At 32.4% G+C, this 20,562-nt stretch overlaps 1 protein-coding gene and 1 pseudogene across 1 annotated transcript; both read right to left on the reverse strand.

The window, feature by feature from the left end:
* Nucleotides 1-2,304: 2,304 nt before the first annotated feature.
* LOC124929676 (probably inactive leucine-rich repeat receptor-like protein kinase At5g48380) lies at nt 2,305-2,787 on the reverse strand. Its single transcript, XM_047470078.1, has one exon. The coding sequence runs from the start codon at nt 2,785-2,787 to the stop codon at nt 2,305-2,307; it is 483 nt and encodes a 160-aa protein (XP_047326034.1).
* Nucleotides 2,788-8,725: 5,938 nt separating this feature from the next.
* Nucleotides 8,726-9,392, reverse strand: LOC124929686 (annotated as a pseudogene).
* Between the last annotated feature and the right edge of the window lie 11,170 nt (nt 9,393-20,562).

Genomic DNA, 20,562 nt, shown 5'->3' on the forward strand with positions numbered 1-20,562 from the left:
ATAAACTTTTGATCACCCACTCTCGATCAATTATTGACACAACTCAACAAGTGTAGAAACATTAAAACTCAGCATCACATCAAGTTTATAATGTACCAAATCATATTTCAAAGTTAATAATGTTTTGATCGGTAAAATCTTCAGGGTAAAATTTCGTTGCAAGTTTGCAAATATAATTACTTTTAAATGAGTCGACGATTTTTTAGATCTAAAGATTTACTAAATGATGAATTTTGGATTGGAGAGACCGTAGGTATATGTGGAGAACCTTTACTAGTTCGGCATCTATCTTCTTAAAGAATGAAGATATCAATGTCTTTTTTTTTGCAAAGAATATTGATGTTCTATTTTTTATATACATAATTTTTAAGATTGAGTATTTTATCGAACAATTGAATATAAGGTTGAAAAAACATTAAAAAAAACTCAATAAATATTTAATCGAAAAGTTGGAGTATAATGATGAAAAAATGAAAGAAAAAATTAAGTAATTCTAGCATGATAAATTCTTAAAATTCTACATTATTAAACATACATAAAATCAGTTATAAATGTCATATACATAATTAAATTAACGATTATAGCAATTAAGAACATGAAAACTATGAAGAGAATTAAAAGAATACAATTAAAGAGAGAAATTTAGACTATTCTGAAATTAGAAAAATAAATATGAGAATTTTGAAAAAAATAAATAAAAAATAAAGAATTAGTAGAATAAAATCTAAGATAGGATAAAATAGGAAAGATTTAGGATCTATAAAAATATTATTTATATACTTGAAATGTTATATTTTATTTTATTATATATATATATATATATATATATATATATATATATATATATATATATATATATATATATATATATATATATATTGAGTCCTAGGCTAAATTTGTCTCTGTCCTGTCTGTATACCCGATATCAGTGGATACCCAATGGTTAATTTCGGGTATTTTTACCCGATCAAGTTCAGGAATAAAAAGTGTGAAACCCAAATCCAAACTCGATACTCGAAATATTAATATTAATATATATATATATATATATATATATTTGTTATAATTTAAAATGACTTTTCAAATTTTACATTAATACAATCTTTATAAATTTACAATAAATATAATATTTAATTACTCATATAGACACTTAATCATTCATTTTTTTAATAACAAAATGTTTATATGTCTATTCACTTTCATTTTTTATTTTCAAAATTAATAATTCTTAATCTTTATTCAACTTTCTTGTTGAAATTCATTGATGTAATAAAAACAAAATTGTTATATTTTATAACTTTTACAACATAACTATTTAAGTAAATAATATTTTTATTTGTGTTTTTATTATTTAGTATATTTAGAAAATAATACATAAAAATTCATATTTTAATAGGGTAATGGGATATTCGTCGGGGATCGAGTATCCAACGAATCAAAGATGAGAATACAAATAGAGATACCCGTTGGATTCGAGTTCGGGGTATCAGATAATAAAATAAAATTCGGGTTCGGGGTCGAGTCAGGTAATAAAATAAAATTTAAGTTCAAGAATAGGTACTTCACTACCCGTCGGATAGAGTACCTGTTGTCATCTCTAATTTACGCAATAACATCTCCACTTAGAAAAATTACTTAAATATTGGTGTAAGATTGAAATTTGGAATAATAATTTAGATAAAAAAATATTAAATAACATAACCTAGTTATAAATATATTTTGATTATAATCATGTTATTGTGAATATTAGATAAATGTTATACATTACTAATGAAATAAAAATGTGACGTCTCTATACTTTTTCTTATTCTTGTTCTTTTCCATTCTACTACTCATAAAGAAGAACATGCCAACAGTCTGTTGTGAATCTAATATTCACAACAATGATGATTCTATTTCCAAAGATGAGGATGCTATTTCCAAACAGGAGGATTCTATTTCCAAAATTACTGAGGGTTGAAATAGACGTAGTTATATCTTTTAAGGGTTATTTTATAATTTGTTAGTCTATAAATAAGGATAGAATTGTAAAGAGAGGGATATGTTTTTGATATTCTAAATTGTTATACTTTCTCTTTCTAATTACCAGAGCCGTCCTCCTGGTAACCCTAACCCTAATAAACTCCCAATTTCTATTCAGTCTGTTCTTTTATTCATTATGTTTCTTTTATCAATATATATTCTTCTATTCAATCTGTTCTTCTACCTATTCTGTTCTCATTCTGTTCTTTTACTCGTTCTGTTCTTCTTTATCTATTCTACGAAACTATTATTGTGAGATTTATAACGTGATTGATAGTAAAGTCACGACACAGTCACGCTTATTCCTGAACTAATCATTCCGACAACAAAGCCAGTAATGAAGTGATCATCTTCTAAAATCTTCAACTTCGCCCGACAGTGTGGTAAAGGAACACCACAAAGCCCACTATTATTCTTGTAACTCTCTGAGGTTGCGTTGCTCATATTTGGGATCCGACCGGTCAAGAAATTGTTAGCTACACTAAATTTCTTGATTCGATACAAAGAGCCAAGTTGTAGAGGAATCTGTCCAGAGAATTTGTTGTTAGCGAGGTTTAGAGTGTTGAGGTAGGTACAATTCGAAAGATCCTCCGGAATAGAACCGTTGAAATTGTTGAAGGAGAGGTCAAGACTCGTGACAAACTGAAGAATTGTCGAAATATCAGAAGGGATATGACCGTAAAGATTATTATTGTTGGAGAGATCTAGGCCGATTAATGCTGAGCAATTTGCAAGAGCACGAGGAAACTCGCCCTGAAGTTCCATATCAGAAAGGCGGATGTTTAAGACCTTGTTCTCGTTTTCATGCCAACATTCGATCCCAGGTCGTGAATCTAATATTCACAACAATGATGATTCTATTTCCAAAGATGAGGATGCTATTTCCAAACAGGAGGATTCTATTTTCAAAATTACTGAGGGTTGAAATAGACGTAGTTATATCTTTTAAGGGTTATTTTATAATTTGTTAGTCTATAAATAAGGATAGAATTGTAAGGAGAGGGGATATATTTTGGTATTCTAAATTGTTATACTTTCTCTTTCTAATTACCAGAGCCGTCGCTCCTAGTAACCCTAACCCTAATAAACTCCCAATTTCTATTCAGTCTGTTCTTCTATTCATTCTGTTTCTTTTATCAATCTATTCTTCTATTCAATCTGTTTTTCTACCTATTCTGTTCTCATTCTGTTCTTTTACTCGTTCTGTTCTTCTTTTTCTATTCTACGAAACTATTATTGTGAGATTTATATCGTGATTGACAGTAAGGTCACGACAAGTGGTATCAGAGCTTACGATCCTCGGACTTCCGCTGAGAATGGTGAATTCACGTAACAAAAGTAATGAAGAGATGATCCAGAATCTGACTGAACGCATCGAGACGATGGAATCACAGATTAATGATAAGTTCCAGTTACTGCAGTTAGAGAATCTCAAAATTAATCAGAATATTGAAGCGAATCAGATAGAAACTGCTCGTAACTTCAAGATTATGCAGAAAGCTAACGCTGAAAAATTTGAATCTATAATAAGGCTGTTGGAATCCAAGAATTCGAACACAAATAATAAATCAACCGAAGACAAAGGAGGAGGTTCAAATACACCTCCACTACAGTCGAGATTTAGTTTTGGAGCAACCCTTTACGAGAGAGATGGTATTTACAGAAGGCCAGACAAACAGCCGGTCGAACAAAGTTTTGGAACAACTGAGACTCCTATCAGTAATCGGAAACACACTACAAGTCCTAATTCGATACGGACCGCGGGAGATCATCCATTGCCAAATTGGGAAGAATTCTCTGAAGAGGTGTTATTAGCATTTCAAGAAGAGAGACACCAAGATGTGATAATAGAATTTAATCAGTTGAGACAGACAGAGACTTTGAAAGACTATATCTATCAATGGCGAGAGCTAAGAGCATTGGTTGCAGCTAAATGTTTTCCACAGAACGACGAATACTATGTGAAGAGTTTCATGGGAGGCTTACGACCTGAATTGAGAGAGGTTTTAAAGATGGCAGAACCAGTGACATTAGATCAGGCAATAAAACTAGTTACGGTGAAGGACGAATTCCTCGAACCTCTTGGTAAGGAAAAGAAAATGTTCACCAAATTGTCAACTCAGACCTCAAATGAAACACAACCAAAACCTTCATGGAGTAATAACCAACAAGGTACGTTTAAACCAACTATTAACGAAAATACTACTGAAATATCAGTTAGAGATCTCACGTTTGCAGAAATGAGAGAAAAACGTGCTAAAGGTAATTGTTTCAAGTGTGACGGAAAATATTCCAAAGATCACGTTTGCCCCAACCGTCATCAGTTATTCAATATTGAAGTAATGGAAGACGAGATAACTAACTGGTTTAAAGCTAAAGAGGAGTCCAAAGCCGAATATATCTATGATGACTGTCTTAAGGCTAAAGAGGGGGCTAGAGTCGAAGGAGTTAACGACGGGGGTTCGATTTCAATGCACGCTCTTAATGGGAGTGCTAATAATGCTACGCTCAAGATTCTTGGACAACTCAAAAAAAGGAAAATCACTATATTAATTGATAGTGGCAGTACGCATTCGTTTATTGATGAGGGTACTGCATCTCAGTTGGGTTGTGTTCTAAAGGAAACAATGCCTATGGGGGATACTATTGCAGGCGGAGGCAGAATATTTAGTCGATTCTTATGCACAAATTTGGCTTGGAAAATGCAGAGTCATGATTTTCTACTAGACTTCCGAACGATCAAATTGGGAGGTTATGATATAGTTTTGGGAGTTGATTGGATGACTAAATATGGACCAGTGAGCCTTGATTTCGAGGCGAGAGTTATGAAAGCTAGGTTATCGGGTGAGAAGATTCGATTGTCGGGTGATAAAGAGGGCAGTTCTTTTTATTTAATGACAAGGGACGACGTAGCTCGTAATGTGAAGAAGGATGACGATTGTTTTGGGGGTCAACTATTTTTTATGAATGCTGAGTCTACAACTCTGTTATCAGCCCAAATTCCTAAATTCTGCAAACAGTTTCCGATGCAGAAGCCACGTTCGAAAAGGGCAAGGAAGTTCTTAAGGGGAAGGGGATGTCGTGAATCTAATATTCACAACAATGATGATTCTATTTCCAAAGATGAGGATGCTATTTCCAAAGAGGAGGATTCTATTTCCAAAATTATTGAGGGTTGAAATAGACGTAGTTATATCTTTTAAGGGTTATTTTATAATTTGTTAGTCTATAAATAAGGATAGAATTGTAAGGAGAGGGGATATATTTTGGTATTCTAAATTGTTATACTTTCTCTTTCTAATTACTAAAGCCGTTGCTCCTGGTAACCCTAACCCTAATAAACTCCCAATTTCTATTCAGTCTGTTCTTCTATTCATTCTGTTTCTTTTATCAATCTATTCTTCTATTCAATCTGTTTTTCTACCTATTCTGTTCTCATTCTGTTCTTTTACTCGTTCTGTTCTTCTTTTTCTATTCTACGAAACTATTATTGTGAGATTTATATCGTGATTGACAGTAAGGTCACGACATAAACTTGCATATGAATCCTTCAGTCATGTTTTGGAAATTCCATGTGGCTAAGATATTTAAGGGATCTTTCAATGAATCTTTCAGATTTCTCAAACAATCTACATCACTCTGAATTCCATATCCAAGTTGGTTATTGAGCAGCAAGAAGGTGAAATTGATTAAGAGAACTGAAATAATCACATTAGCAGGACTCCTGTTCTTCTTATATAGCATTGTTGTATGATTGCTCGAATCTACCAATAAAATTGCTCAAATTTGTCAGTTTGGGATTGATAAGAAGCAATTAGACCACAAATGAGATATGCTGATTCAAATAATATGTTCCACTTTGTATCACCTCCACAAAATATATTAGGTGGGTTTTTCCTTCTTTCTTTATTATTTTTTACTTATTCTTTAAAATAATTACCCGACATAACTGAATCGAAGTAACTGTAAAATCAAATCTAACTGTTCAGTTTTTTCGACTTTTTAAATATGGTCAGGGGCTCAGGGCTACTAAGGATTAGTACGCCCTAGTCCATGAATTCGCCTGGGTTGGCCGTGAATTTGAGTATTTACAATGGAAACAACCTAAATCCAAATTGCTTATAACCCACTTAATGAAGTTCTACAAGAAATATTTGAAATTAAAGAATAGTATGAAAAACAAGAAAATGATAAATACAAATATAATCAATCAAGATAATCAAATGAACCCTCACCTTTGATATTACTAAGCAACGATGTTATTAGATTGGGATCCTAAATTCCCCAGAGAAAATGGAGAACTTTTAGCTGTAGAAAGATGAGGATGGACATGGAAATTAATTTTATTAAGTAAGAAGGAATGATAGGGGATAAAGAACATTTAATTTTGGGGGGTCTATTTTGTGGAAAATTCAAAGGATTGACTAAAATGGTTTGAAAAAAAATGAAGAGAAAAATCATCTACTTTTATCTTAAATGACATTATAATTTTATTTATAAATATATAAAATTGAATAAGAATAGTATTGGGTTTTGTCCGAACAATTTAGTATGGGTTATATTTAAACCCACGTAATATAATAATATGATATGAAATGATATTATATTTTTCATTTAAGTTTTATTTGTGTTTTTGTGGAAACAAGAAAATAGAGAGATGAGAGTATTGAAAAAACATATTTAAGAGTTTGGGGTAGCAACTAAAAAGGAATTCCGTTTGTATAGGTTTACACCGTTTGATCGATTTCAAACTTTGACAACTTGTTCAATATTTCTGAAACTACGTTCTGAACGGTGAATATATATTTTCTGAGACTTCTAAGTCTGTCCGACGAACAACCAAAATTGTAGAATTTGTATGGTTGATTGTTTTTTTCTCTTTTTTGTTCTTTAGTGTTATTTGCTAAGATTGTTGTGTGATCTTGATACAAATGATTAAACTCTAGTTTGGTTATATCTAGAGTGAACACTTACTTGTAACATTGTTGATGATAGTGGGTTGTTAATTGATCTATATAAGTATCGTGGTTTGTACTCTCGATTTGAAAAAGATTTTCACGCTAAAACTTGTCTTGCATTGTCGTTTAAATTTCATTCTATTTTGCTCTTCTCTTTTACTTAATTAATTGAGAAAATATTCTATTTTGAAAAATATGTTTTTCCCATTAAAATGGTATCACAACCTTGTTTTTTATATAATTATAATGATGGAGACTAACACATTCATAACGAGGAACTTGAATGACTATAATATATAAGAAGCAAAATAATTAGAGTCGTTTTTAGTTGTTGTTGTCACTATATGGAGTCATATTTATTTATTTTTGTCAGCGGAGTTGTGATTATGTTGAGTCACATTTGATTTTTTTCAGTGGATTTGTGATTTATTTTCATTATTCTTTTATGTTCATATCATTTTAATCTAAAATAGAGATATGATATTAGTTACATCGAGTTAAATCTGTTTGAGTTCGAGTTAAATCTGATTCATTCGGTCATATTCAGGTCAATTACAAATAAACATATCAAGTTCAGGTTAAAGATTTTAACACGAATTACTAAACTATTAGTTTCAAATTAGTATTATTCAACCCACCGACTTGAACCCGCTAACTCGAATCATACAAGTCCCGTAATTTTTACTCTCGATTTAGAGAAGTTTTCTACACTAAAATTTATCTTATCGTTATAATTTTATTTTGTTCATCTCTTATACTTAATTAATTGGAAATATGGTTTTATTTTAAAAAATATATTTTTTCATTAAAGTGATATTAGAGTTTAATTTTTTTATTTGAGTATAAGGATGGAGACTAACAAATTCATAAAATGGTGACATTAAATGACTCTAATAAATCCATAATTATATATTTAATTTTATTAATACTCTTCAATTAAAAATATTTATTTAAACAATAAATTATTTTATTGATTCAAAAGTTTTATAAAAATAACCATAAAAATACAATTATGACTTATGATATAAATTATGTCAACTAAGTACAAGTTAATTATAAATGATCTCAATTAAAAACAATTCAAGAAGTAAGTTGAATGACTCTAATATATAAGATATAAAAGATTTATAGTTGGCATTTATTTTTTTCTCAACGTGTCAGCAAATTTGTAATTTATTTTCATTATTGTTTTGTGTGATTTCATTTTAATCTAAAATAAAGATATATTAGTTATATCGGGTTAAATCGGTTCATGTCATAATCTTAACGTTAGTTTCAAGTTAATATCATTCAACCCGATAATCCGAACTCGCCAACTCCTGGTGCAACATCAAGGCGATATAATCCATCAGCAACAAGTGTGCTGCGAAGAAGACAACCGCAACCAAAAGGCCTCCTCTCTTTATTTTCCGAGGAACTGATCTGAATTACCAACCCTAGGCTTAGCTAATTCATTTTGTTTTTGGTAATTTCTAGCATGGGCCTATCCAAGCTGAGGCCCGACCCAGCCCAGCCCAGCCCGAAGAACCTAGTCCAAAGTAGACCGACCATACCCACCTGAGTAAAACGGGCTTCCAAAGTTTCAAGGAAAAGAAAATGAAATCTGAGGATCAATTTGCATAATATATTAAACATTATGATGACATGAGACTAATATATAGATATTTTTGGGTTGAAAATTAAACTGTAAAATGTTCACATTTATTTAAATATAACACTTACAATATGCAAAAGATATTTCCAATAATACTAGTTTCTAAATTCCAACTTTTACACTCTTTAAGGAGTCAGACGACAATGTGGTAAAGGAACACCACAAAGCCCACTATTATTCTCATAACTCTTGCGGGTTGCGCTTGTTATATTTGGGACACGACCACTCAAGAAATTATTCGCCACACTAAAATTTTTCATCCGACTCAAAGAGCCAAGTTGTGGAGGAATCTGTCCAGACAATCTGTTGTTACTACTTACTAAGGTTTAGATTGTTGAGGAATAAACAGTTCCCAAGACTCTCTGGAATAGAACCGCTGAAATTGTTGAAAGAGAGGTCAAGGCTTGTGACAAAGCTAAGTATTGTCGAAATATCATAATTAAGGGATATGACCATAAATCTTATTACTCGAGAGATCAAGGCCGGTTAGTGCTGTGCAATTTGCAAGACCTCAAGGAAACTCGCCCTTGAGTTCCATTACGGAAAGGCGAATGTTTAAGACCCTATTCTGGTTTACATGCCAACAATCAATCCCAATGAGGCTAAGATATTTAAGGGATCTTCCAATTACTTCTCAAACATTCTATATCACTCTGAGTTCCATATCCAAGCTGGTTATTGAGAAGCAAGAAGGTGAAATTGATTAAGAGAACTGAAATAATCACATTAGCAGGCCTGCTGTTGTTGAATAGTATCATTGTTGTATGAAAATGAAGATTTTTTAGCTGTGAAAAGATGAAGATGGGCAATTGAGTTAAGTAGGAAGAAAGAAAGAAAGGACAGGATACAGAATATTTAATTTTTGGGGTCTATTTTGTGGAAAGATTCAAAAGGGTTGACTAAAATTGACGACTTTGACGGCAATTATTTGTTGCTAGGGAAAATATATTTAAATCATTAAATCTATACAGACTCATTCTTAATTAAAAACATTTGTCCAAATATAGCACAATTTTTTTACAGTAAAAAAATAATATAATAAGATTGAATTATAATTAATTCATCTAACCGAATTAATTTTATCGATACAAAATTTTTTAATTAAAATATAATATATAAATTTTATATTTTGTCATTATTTAATTAGATAATTTGTTTGAAATTGTTATTGCAATTTTTTACTTTATTAATAATTTTAAAACTAGTTTAATAGATTTTTTTTTGTTTTAAGAAAGATACATGAATATTTAAAAAAAATTCTTTAAGAAAATGACAGAAACATGACATAGAAAGAAAAAAACGGAACTAAATAAATTATTGATCTCGTAATTACTCAAGAAAATAATTAACTTCACGATATATTTTACTGATTTTCCTGAATGAATATTCGAAAGCGTTGTAATAATAGTAGTATGAATGTTACGAATTGAACGACTACAATTATTGAAAATTTGACGATTTCTTTAAAATTAGAGATAGTCCACCAAAAAATAATTGGGATGGTAACTCAAATGTGTAATTCTGTCATATCAGCCAAATCAATCAAAATTTTTTAACAAGTACTAAAAGACTCGGGCATCAGTCACTAAATCCTAGTAATACTCTACAAAAGATTTCAAATACTAGTTACCCTTACAATGCAAAAGTGAGTGAGTTACCGATTCAATATATTCGTGACATATACGACTAACTATAATACAACTTTTCTCATGCAAATATCATCCGTTAAAATTACAGCATGAATAACAATTCATTCAAAGAACAAAATTTCGGATGAAATTTTTTACTTTCAAAATATTTCCGACAAAATTATATGGATATTTTTTTATTAAATGTATATGGATGAATATTTAAATAATTATCAATCTGATTCAATAATTAATATTTTGGCCCAATTATTATTTGGGCTAGAACTTGAAGTATTTTTGTTAAATAAATTATTAAACATTTTACCACCATTTGAGACTTTTTCTCGAAACCAACATTTAATTTTTAATTGAAGTTACATTATTTTATTTTTATTTTATTGACACTTTGAAAATAATAATTTTTTATATTAAACACAATTATTTCCCTCTTTTTCTCCACCGTCTGCTTCATCTCCATTAGACTAATTTTCTTCTTCCATCTTCTTCTTCAAAGAACAGAACAGGAGGAGGAGCAGCAGCAGCACTACCGATATCGGATAAAATAATCTGAATAATTCATTCAATTAATTAGTTTATTTATTTTAAGCTAATAATTAATTAATTATTTAATTAAACTTGCCCTGTGCTATACGGTCAGAAAGTGATTATATGCCTTTAGGGCCTGCCTGAGTAATCTCGGCAAGCCCTCAAACTAGGGCAGCAACTTCCTAAGGTAGTCTATTTGTTAAAAATATCAAACTATTTAGTTAATTTTATTGTAATTTTAAATATAAATGGTTGTAGCTCAATAATTCCAGATATAAATTTAGAGTTTTAATATGAGTTTTTAAAATAAATTAAGGAGAACCAGGCCTTAGTATCATGTACTATTATTTCATAATAATTAAAATTTCATGTACTATTATTTTATAATAATTAAAATTAAAATAATTAAATATAGAACGAAGAAAGAAAATTGGGAAGAGGGGAAATAGGATGTGAAGGAAGTTAATATATTTCAAGGTAGAATTAAAAAAAATAGAGAAATGATATTCTCAAAGAAGCTTCAGCGTAAGCAAAACCACAAATTCTACGTGGCAAGGCCACATGGCTAGGAGAGAGTAACAAAATAAATAAATAAACGTTTCAGTTTCTCCCTCTTTCTTCTTCCCCATCTTTTTTCTTTTTATTTCTCATTTTCGGTGATCCCTGACTTCTTCTTTGGCAATTTGACTCTCCGGCATCCCCGACTTCTTCTCCTTTCTCTATCGTCTTCCGATCGAAAATGGTAGGTCTTCCTTCGTATATATTCACTTCATTTAGGTTTATGGTGGTCCAGGGTTCATACTACTATTCTTTTTAGACTGGTGGTCCAAGTACATCGCCATGCAAGACTCTAAGATCTCCAAGGACTCTAAGGTAAATATGACATCTTATCAATTAGAAACGTAGATGATTTTGATATAGCGATTAAGGTTTAGTTGATTAGGGTTTAGTTCCATTTAGGGTTTAGTTCCATTTAGGGTTTAACGATAAAAAAGTATATAAAAACATTTTTTTGATATATTATGTCCCGGAATATTGTCTACATATTGTCTCCCGAAAGGGTTGTTTGTTTTGGGACCCAAAAGAGTGTTTTCTTATCCCGAAATGGTGTTTTCTTGACAAGAATGGTTGGTTTCGGGCGAAAGAGTGGTTTCAGGACAAGAATGGTTGCTTTTAGGACCCAAAAGAGTGGTTTCGGGACCTGAAAGGGTGGTTTCTTAACAAGAATGGTTGGTTTCGGACGAAAGAGAGGTTTTAGGACAAGAATGGTTGCTTTTCAGGACCCGAAAGAGTGATTTCGGGATTTGAAAGAGTGGTTTCGGGACTTAAAAGGGTGGTTTCTTAACAAAAATGTTTGGTTTCAGGACCCTAAAAGGTTGGTTTCGGGGCCCGAAACGAGTGGTTTCAGGACCTGAAAGAGTGCTTTCTTGTTCTGAAAGGGTGGTTTCGGGAAAAGAATGGTTGGTTTCGGGACACAAAATAGTAGTTTCTTATCCCGAAACCTTAGTTTCGGGTCCCGAAATAGTGATTTTGGGACCCGAAAGTTGTGGTTTTAGGACAATAAATGGTTCATTTATTTGCTTATCTGCTTCATGGTTTTTAAATGCTTTTATTTTTATTTTTGTAGAGCAAATAAACGTAAAAGGGATGTGGCCCAAGAAACCAAAGCAGACCCCACAACTTATTTTTAACGAGGACCTCGTCTTTTGGCTTTTTTAATCTTCTTCAACTACCGTCTAATGAACAAAAAGAGGATGTGAAGTCAATAGATTTTGGCTCTCTTCTATCATTATCACTTTTAAAATTCCCCAGGGAGATCTCTCGTTATCTAGTTAGAAAGTTTGACTGTACTAAATGTGCATTCAGCTTAGAGAATGGCGAGGAAGTGAAAATCGAAGAAGATGATATCAAATCATACTGGATCTCCCCATAGGGGAGCTGGACATTGTAGAATATGAGCATAACGAGACCGATGACAAGTTGAAGGCATTTAGGACTCGATGGGGTAACCTTGTTAATGGCACCCCTTTAGGGACTGCTATGCCAATGAAAATCATGGAGAACAAAGCAGTTGACAACAATTTCAAGATAGACTTCGCATTGTTTGTTGTCACTTGTTTTCTCTGGTGTGATAACCTGGGTCAACTAACCAGGTATATCTCATTCTGTTTTTTTCACTTGCATGACAACATATATGTATGGTATATGCATTGTTAAATAATCTTCAAATCTGTTTTTTTCATTTACAGGTATAGAATTCTGAAATCTATTTCAGATGTTGATAATAACAAAAAGTTTAATTGGTGCAAATTTGTACTTGAAGGATTAGTTAAATCATGTGAAAATGGAAGGAGAATGAAAAACGACATTTCCAAGGACCACAAACGTTCCTTATTGTAAGTTATCACTAATTTATTTACCTGGTTGCAAAAATAAATGGTTTTAACATATGTATGTTTTCAGCTGTGCTACGTGTATAGGTTGAGCAACCCTAAACTGGGAGGAGTTAATGAACGTCGATTTCCTATACTGTCATATTGGAATGACACGATGTTGAAGTTTAGGCTGGATACGGAGTGAGAAAATGGAGGATTCGGACGTGAAAGAGATGTTGAACGCATTTCACTACCACCTCTTCAAAATGAGGAGATAGATGTGGATGAGGGGGAGTACGAAGAGACATATCAGGATAGGGGCGAACGAGGATGCATATGAGGGGGTGTCTGAGCCTCAACCTCAAAAGGTAGCACCTAAGGTTCCTCAAAAGGCAGCACCTATGAATTTTCCACATATGAATTCACCACCTCTAAACACAACACCACCTTTGAACACACTAGAACCTCGGTGTTCTAATTTTACAGAGAGTTTGGTTTTCATTGTTAAAGCCACCGTGATGATTGACAAAGCCACTAGAAATTTGGAAAATTTAAGTTCCGGCTGGGATACAACGTCATTGTATGACAACGGCATTCACATCTTATACAAAGTCATGGACGATAATAAATGTTTTAGGGATGTCATGCACAAATACTTCAAAGATCGAACACCCACTGCAGAAAATGAAGAGGGTTTACACGAAGATGAGGTACACGAAGAGGATGTGCTCGAAAAGGATGTACACGAAGAGAATGTACACGAAGAGGATGTACACGAATAGAATGTACACGAAGAGGGGGTACCAAAAGAGGGAGTACCCGAAGTGGGAGTACACAAAGAGGATGTACACGAAGTGGTGGTTAGTTAGAAAAGAACAGAATTGGTGGCTAAAAAAACTCAAAAAAAATCCCCTACGGAATGCGAAAATTCTGGCACGCCTTCAATCTCCATATATGACAAAGAACAGGGAAAGAAATCAACCTTACTTTGAGTCTGCCCAAATAAATTACCGAGATAAAATCATTTTGGGGTTCATTTTTGCAAATGAAGATGATGAGAATGCGAGGTTATTAACAATATTTATATTTCTTAGTTTAATGGTGTCTTTGGGTCCCGAAACTATCCTTATTGTGTCCCGAAACCACACTTTCAAGTCCCGAAAGGGTGGTTTCAGGACCTAAAAGGCTAGTTTTGAGACCTGAAAAGCTGGTTTCGGGACCCAAAAGGGTGGTTTCAAGACCTGAAATGGGTGTTCATCGTCCATAAATGGTGGTTTTAATTTGATTTTCTTCATTATGTGGTTTCAGGAAGGAATTTTTGTATGTAACCGAGCATACCAAGATCAACATAGGGCATCCTTATTATGTCCCGAAACCACACTTTCAGGTCCCGAAAGGGTGGTTTCAAGACCTGAAAGGCTAGTTTCTGGACCCGAAAAGCTGGTTTTGGGACCTAAAAGGGTGGTTTCAGGACCTGAAATGGGTGTTCATCGTCCCTAAATGGTGGTTTTAATTTGATTTTCTTCATTATGTGGTTTCAGGAAGGAATTGTTGTATGTAACCGAGCATACCAAGATCAACATAGGGCATTTTCAATCAATGAAAAATCAATGTCATGTTGAAAGTGGTATTATTGATGCGTGGGCACACATTACGTGTCAAAATAGTCAATCATGTTTCGAGGGGAAAATAATTTTTTCGACAATCGTTTTTATAAGTCACTATATCTTTCATTGTTGTTTAAACCAATGGTATTATTGTGATATTGATTTCATTTGCAGGACTTTTGAAGAGATTCACAAGCTTGTGTTGATCAAATAATTGAAGAAATGAAACAATTCCTAATAACACCCGAAGACATGAAAAATGTTAATCTTGTAAGTCCAATATTTTTATATCATCTGATTCTTGCTCATATATATCATCTGAATCTTGGTCATATTTTTGCAGATATTTTTCCCAATTTTATACGAAAGTCATTATTATGTTGTATGCATCAATATGCGATAGAGAGTAATCGAAATCATCGACAACCTCCCACTGCCCCTAAAAATTTCATGGGAAGATAAATATGTCACAACTCGGACACTGGTAATGTTGAAGTGTTTGTATGAACGTGTTTGTATGTTAAAGTGTTAATAACTTCTTTGGTAAAACAGGTAGAAAACTTTGTAAGGTTCTTCAAAACTATCGACCTGAACATCGCAACCAAAATTGCTAAATTCCCGTTCAAAGTTTTGAAATTAGCTTGACAAGACAGTTCAAATACAACAGATTGCGTAATATACTGTATGAGACATATTCAAACTTATTTGGGCAATACAAAGTGAGATTGTGGTATAACCAAAATAAATGTAAGTTACATATTTCACATTTTAATTATTTTACAAATCTTTAATAACTGTTGAATTATCATTTTTGTAGGCAACGAGAATGCTTGAAACTTTACTAGTCAAATTCTATGCATTCATCGTTAGTTCACATTTAAACAAAAATTTGAACAATATCTTTCAGAAATTTTTAGACATTTTAAAAGAAAATTCTCCTTAAAGGTATAAGTTGTATTTAAATAAGTAGTACATTGTAGTATTTTCTAGTCTTCAATTATATTTAATTATGTTCGATTATATTCAATTATAATTATATTCAATCACAAACTAACATTTCTTGTCCCGAAATCATGATTTTGGGACAAGAAACCAACATTTTTTGTCCCAAAACCACACTTTCAGGTCCAGAAACCACCCTTTTAGGATCCGAAACCAACATTTCTTGTCCCGAACCTTGATTTCGGGAGAAGAAACCAACATTTCTTGTCCCGAAACTACACTTTTAGGTTCTGAAACCAACATTTCAGGTCCTGAAACTATGATTTCGGGAGACGAAACCAACAATTCTTGACCTGAAACTATGATTTCGGGACAAGAAACCAACATTCCGGGTCCTAAAATCTAGGTTTCAGGACAAGAAACCAACCTTTCGGATCCCAAAACTATGATTTTGGGACAAGAAACTAACATTTTCTTGTCCCGAAATCATTCTTTCAGGTCTCGATAAATCAACATTTCTTGTCTCGAAACCACACTTTCGAGATCCGAAACCACCAACATAAATATGACAAAAACGTAAAAATATTCAAAGTGACAACATGATCATATAAGTACTATCTTCGTTAAAAATATGACAAAACATAAAAATATTCCAAGTTACTATCTTTGTTGAATGTTATCCCCACACACATTATCTTCGACATATATTTGAGAAGACAAAAGTGATGTGAAGGATAATTGAGTCGAAAATGGATCATTCCATTGTTGTTGTTGTTGTGTTAAATCCAAAACTATAGTGGTGCCCGTATTTCCATTTTTTTAATCTCGACGTCTTGAGGATTTTTTCAATTAAAGATTGTTTCGTCTTTATTGGTGGTCGTCCTCGACTTCTAACTTTGTTAGGAGAGTGTATCAAAATAGATGTGGCGGGAGATGAAGATGAAGATGCTTCTGTGCTTTTGTCTTTAGATGCTTCTGTGCTTCCATGATTAAGTGACATAAACTGTTTCATCAAGCATTTTATTCCGTTCATCCAAAAAGAACAATTGACTTCATATTTTACTCCAACTTGTTGAACCTCTTGCATCAATCGAGTTAGACTATTGTGACGTTTTTTTCTTCCACAGACATATCTGAATCATAAATGTTGGTGATATTTTGATACCCACGCTTAATATCTTTACGCCACCGGTCCATTATATAATACATTGATACCTCATTCAACCTCATTTTTTTCAACACAGCCATAATATGCCTACACAAAATACCTCTGAACTCAAACAATCGACATTAATATTTCACATTGCAATCCATTTCGGTATAATGCACTTTGTGAGAAACATCTCTTACATGTTCTCCATTAACCCCTAAAATGATTTCCTCAACTCTAAATATACAAGTTGTTCATTCCTCTTCAATAACTAAGATGTCGCACAACATCAACTCTCTAACTTCTTCTTGAACCAATCTTAATATATCTGGAGTGTAGAAGATTTGGTATTGCCTTTCAAAGAAAATCCACTGACAGTTGGTATCAAAGAATTAAACGATTGAAAATCTAATTTCTTTTCTCTCTCGATATTTCTCAACAGAGCCCTATCATATCGCTCGACGAATTGTTTGAGGGATGTTTTGGACTGCACGTAGTCATCAAAGAAGGCGTTCATACTTTTACTTCATTGAGATGTTGACATCCCAACCCAAAATTGTCCTTTCACATAAACAGGTATTCATTTAGATCTTTCCAAATACAAAGATTTCAACCAAACATTATCTTCCAGCTGATAATCTTCGATTAGTCTATTCCAATCTTCTTCGCATTGTTGAATATTTATGGAGTTGTATACGATGTTTTTCAGCCTCTTCTTTATTAAATGGTATTCATTATGCCTTCCAAGTTTTATAGGAAGTTTCTTCATTATATGACACAAACAAAATCGATGATGAGTTTTAGGAAATATCTTCTCAATTGCAATCGCCATGGATCGACATTGGTCTGTGATTATGGCATTTGGAGGTCTATCATCCATACATTCCAACCAAGTGAAAGAATTTGAATCTTCACTTGACAATAAGCGACATCAAAGTAAAATGGATTGACCATGATGATTAATCTTAACAAATTGAGCGAACGACATGTCATAGCGATTTGTTAAATAGGTTGTATCAAAAAAAATAACATCGTGAAAATCTTCAAAGGCAACCAGCCATGCACCTACCATCTGCCCAAAACATGTTTTTAATTCGGGATTCCTCATCCAAATCAATAAGGTAGAAGAATTTTGAGTTCATGGTTTGCATTTTTAAGAAATAATTAGTGAGTGCTTCAGCATCCCCACTCCCTAACATCAACATTCGTGCTTCTGTAACATAATTTCTACATGTTCTCTCATCGAAAAACATGTTTTCAAACCTTCCAGCTTCCACTACAAGGGATTGAAATGTTTTGGCCACAGTTATTCTAGCTTCATCGTTTGTATCTAATATTCTTTTTACATTTACGTCTATTACTTTGTAAGATCCAACATGACGTATCCTCTTAGGGCTTAACGTATGGTAGTGCTCAAGACAAATACTTGTTATCACATATTCCCCTTCATTTTGAACAATAACATTAATCTTTGCTTTACAATTTGTCTTCGTTATTGGTCTAGGCTGATGAAACTTATTTTTGGCCTTCGATTCTTTTATAAAACTCTTGGCACAACCAATGTTGAAGTATTTCATCTTACCATCTACATTTTTGCTACCTAACTTGGTAATGCCAAATCTAGTTAAGTGAACATATGATGTGTAGAATTCAAGAAGTTTTTCTTCAGAGGAAAATGTCATTCCAACAATGGGAATGTGACTGCAAAAATTAAGTGTAACCATAAGAAATATGTCCCGAAACAACCCTTTTGGCCCCCGAAACAACACTTTTAGGTCCTGAAACCATAATTTCTTATCCTGAAATGGTGGTTTCAGGACCTAAAAGGGTGGTTTCAGGACAATAAACCACAGTTTCAAGACAAGAAACCACGGTCCCGAAACCACACTTTTGGGACCCGAAACAACACTTTCGGGTCCCGAAACCATAATTTCTTATCCTGAAAGGGTGGTTTCAGGACCTAAAAGGGTGGTTTTAGGACAATAAACCACGGTTTCAAGACAAGAAACCACGATTTCAAGACAAGAAACCACGGTTTCAGGAAAAGAGACCACGGTTTTGGGATAAGAAACATTCATATTGTGTCCCGAAAACACCCTTTTAGGTCCTAAAACCACCATTTCGAGTCCTGAAACCACCCTTTCGGGTTCTTAAAAGGTGATTTTGGGACAATAAACCAAGTTTCAAGACAAGAAACCACGGTTTCAGGACAAGAGACCACGGTTTCGGGACAAGAAACATTCATATTGTGTCCTGAAAACACCCTTTTAGGACAAGAAAGCACGGTTTCGGGACAAGAAACATTCATAATGTGTCCCGAAAACACTCTTTCGGGTCCCAAAACGACCCTCATGGGTTCCGATATCAGCTTTTTTAACCATAAACAATCAGGTCCCGAAACCATAATTTCGGGACAAAAAACCACCCTTTTGGGTCCCGAAATTATGTTTTTAGGATAAGAAACCATCTTTTCGGGTACCTTTCGGGTTCAATAGGAGTGGATTTGTTCAGGTTCAGTTCTTCATCTACTGTGTTGTTCAAGTTCGGTGCTTCGATAGTGCTGATTTCTTGAAAGTTCAAACAGTTCTAAAATAAATCATACAAAAACGAACTGAATTAAATCCTTAAACCCTAAATAACTAGATCTGTAAATAAATAAATTTGTAAAATCTAAACCTTAGATATATAAAAATTAAAAACAAATAATCTAGATCCTTAAAACGATACCATGGAGAAAGTTTTAGGGAGAGAAATAAAGTAATCGGAGAAGAGAAATAAATGCAGCTAGAGAAAAGAAATAAATGACGTCGAAGAAGTTTCAGAAAGAGAAAGAAATACAGTCGGAGAAGAGAAATAAATGTAGCCAAAACTAAATGAAGCCCTATTGGTGAATTTTTTATTTTTTTCTCTCTCCTACCCACGTGGATTCGTGGTCTTACTTTCGCTGAACCTTTGTTTGATTTATCATTTCTCAAAAAATAATAAACAGATTAAACATACGTTTAGGTAAGAAAAACCTCAAATGGTTAAATGTATAATAGTTAACTCAACTCAAAACTCGCTCTATTTAATAAAATCGCTCCAAATTCAAACTCTAATAATAATAATAATAATAATAAGGACAAATTACCTAGACGACCCTCGAACTATCTCGATCGCTCACTTTTGACCCTCAAATTAAATTTTTAAGCAAATCGCGCCTTCAACTTTTATAAAGGGTCACCAGTAGCCCTTCCGTCAACTTTTTAATTAAACTTAACGGTTTAAGTTTAAAATATATTTTTTTTTATATATTATATTTAAACTTATATTTTATATTTATATATATAATTATTAAATCGCTTATATATAATATTATATATATTATTATTAAATTTTATATAATTATTAAATCTTTTATATAATAAATAAATAATATATTATTTATTTTTATCTATATATAAATATATAATTTATATATATTATCTTTAACTAATTTATATATAATATTTATATAATATATATTTTAAAAAATAATTTAAATGTTAAAATAATACTACTCAAATACTTTTAACACTTAAATTATTTTTTAAAATATATATTATATAAATATTATATATAAATTAATTAAAGATAATATATATAAATTTTATATATATTGATAAAGATAAATAATATATATATTATTTATTTATTATATA

This window comes from Impatiens glandulifera, chromosome 1, assembly GCF_907164915.1.
Source record: "Impatiens glandulifera chromosome 1, dImpGla2.1, whole genome shotgun sequence".
Classification (NCBI taxonomy): Eukaryota; Viridiplantae; Streptophyta; class Magnoliopsida; order Ericales; family Balsaminaceae; genus Impatiens; species Impatiens glandulifera.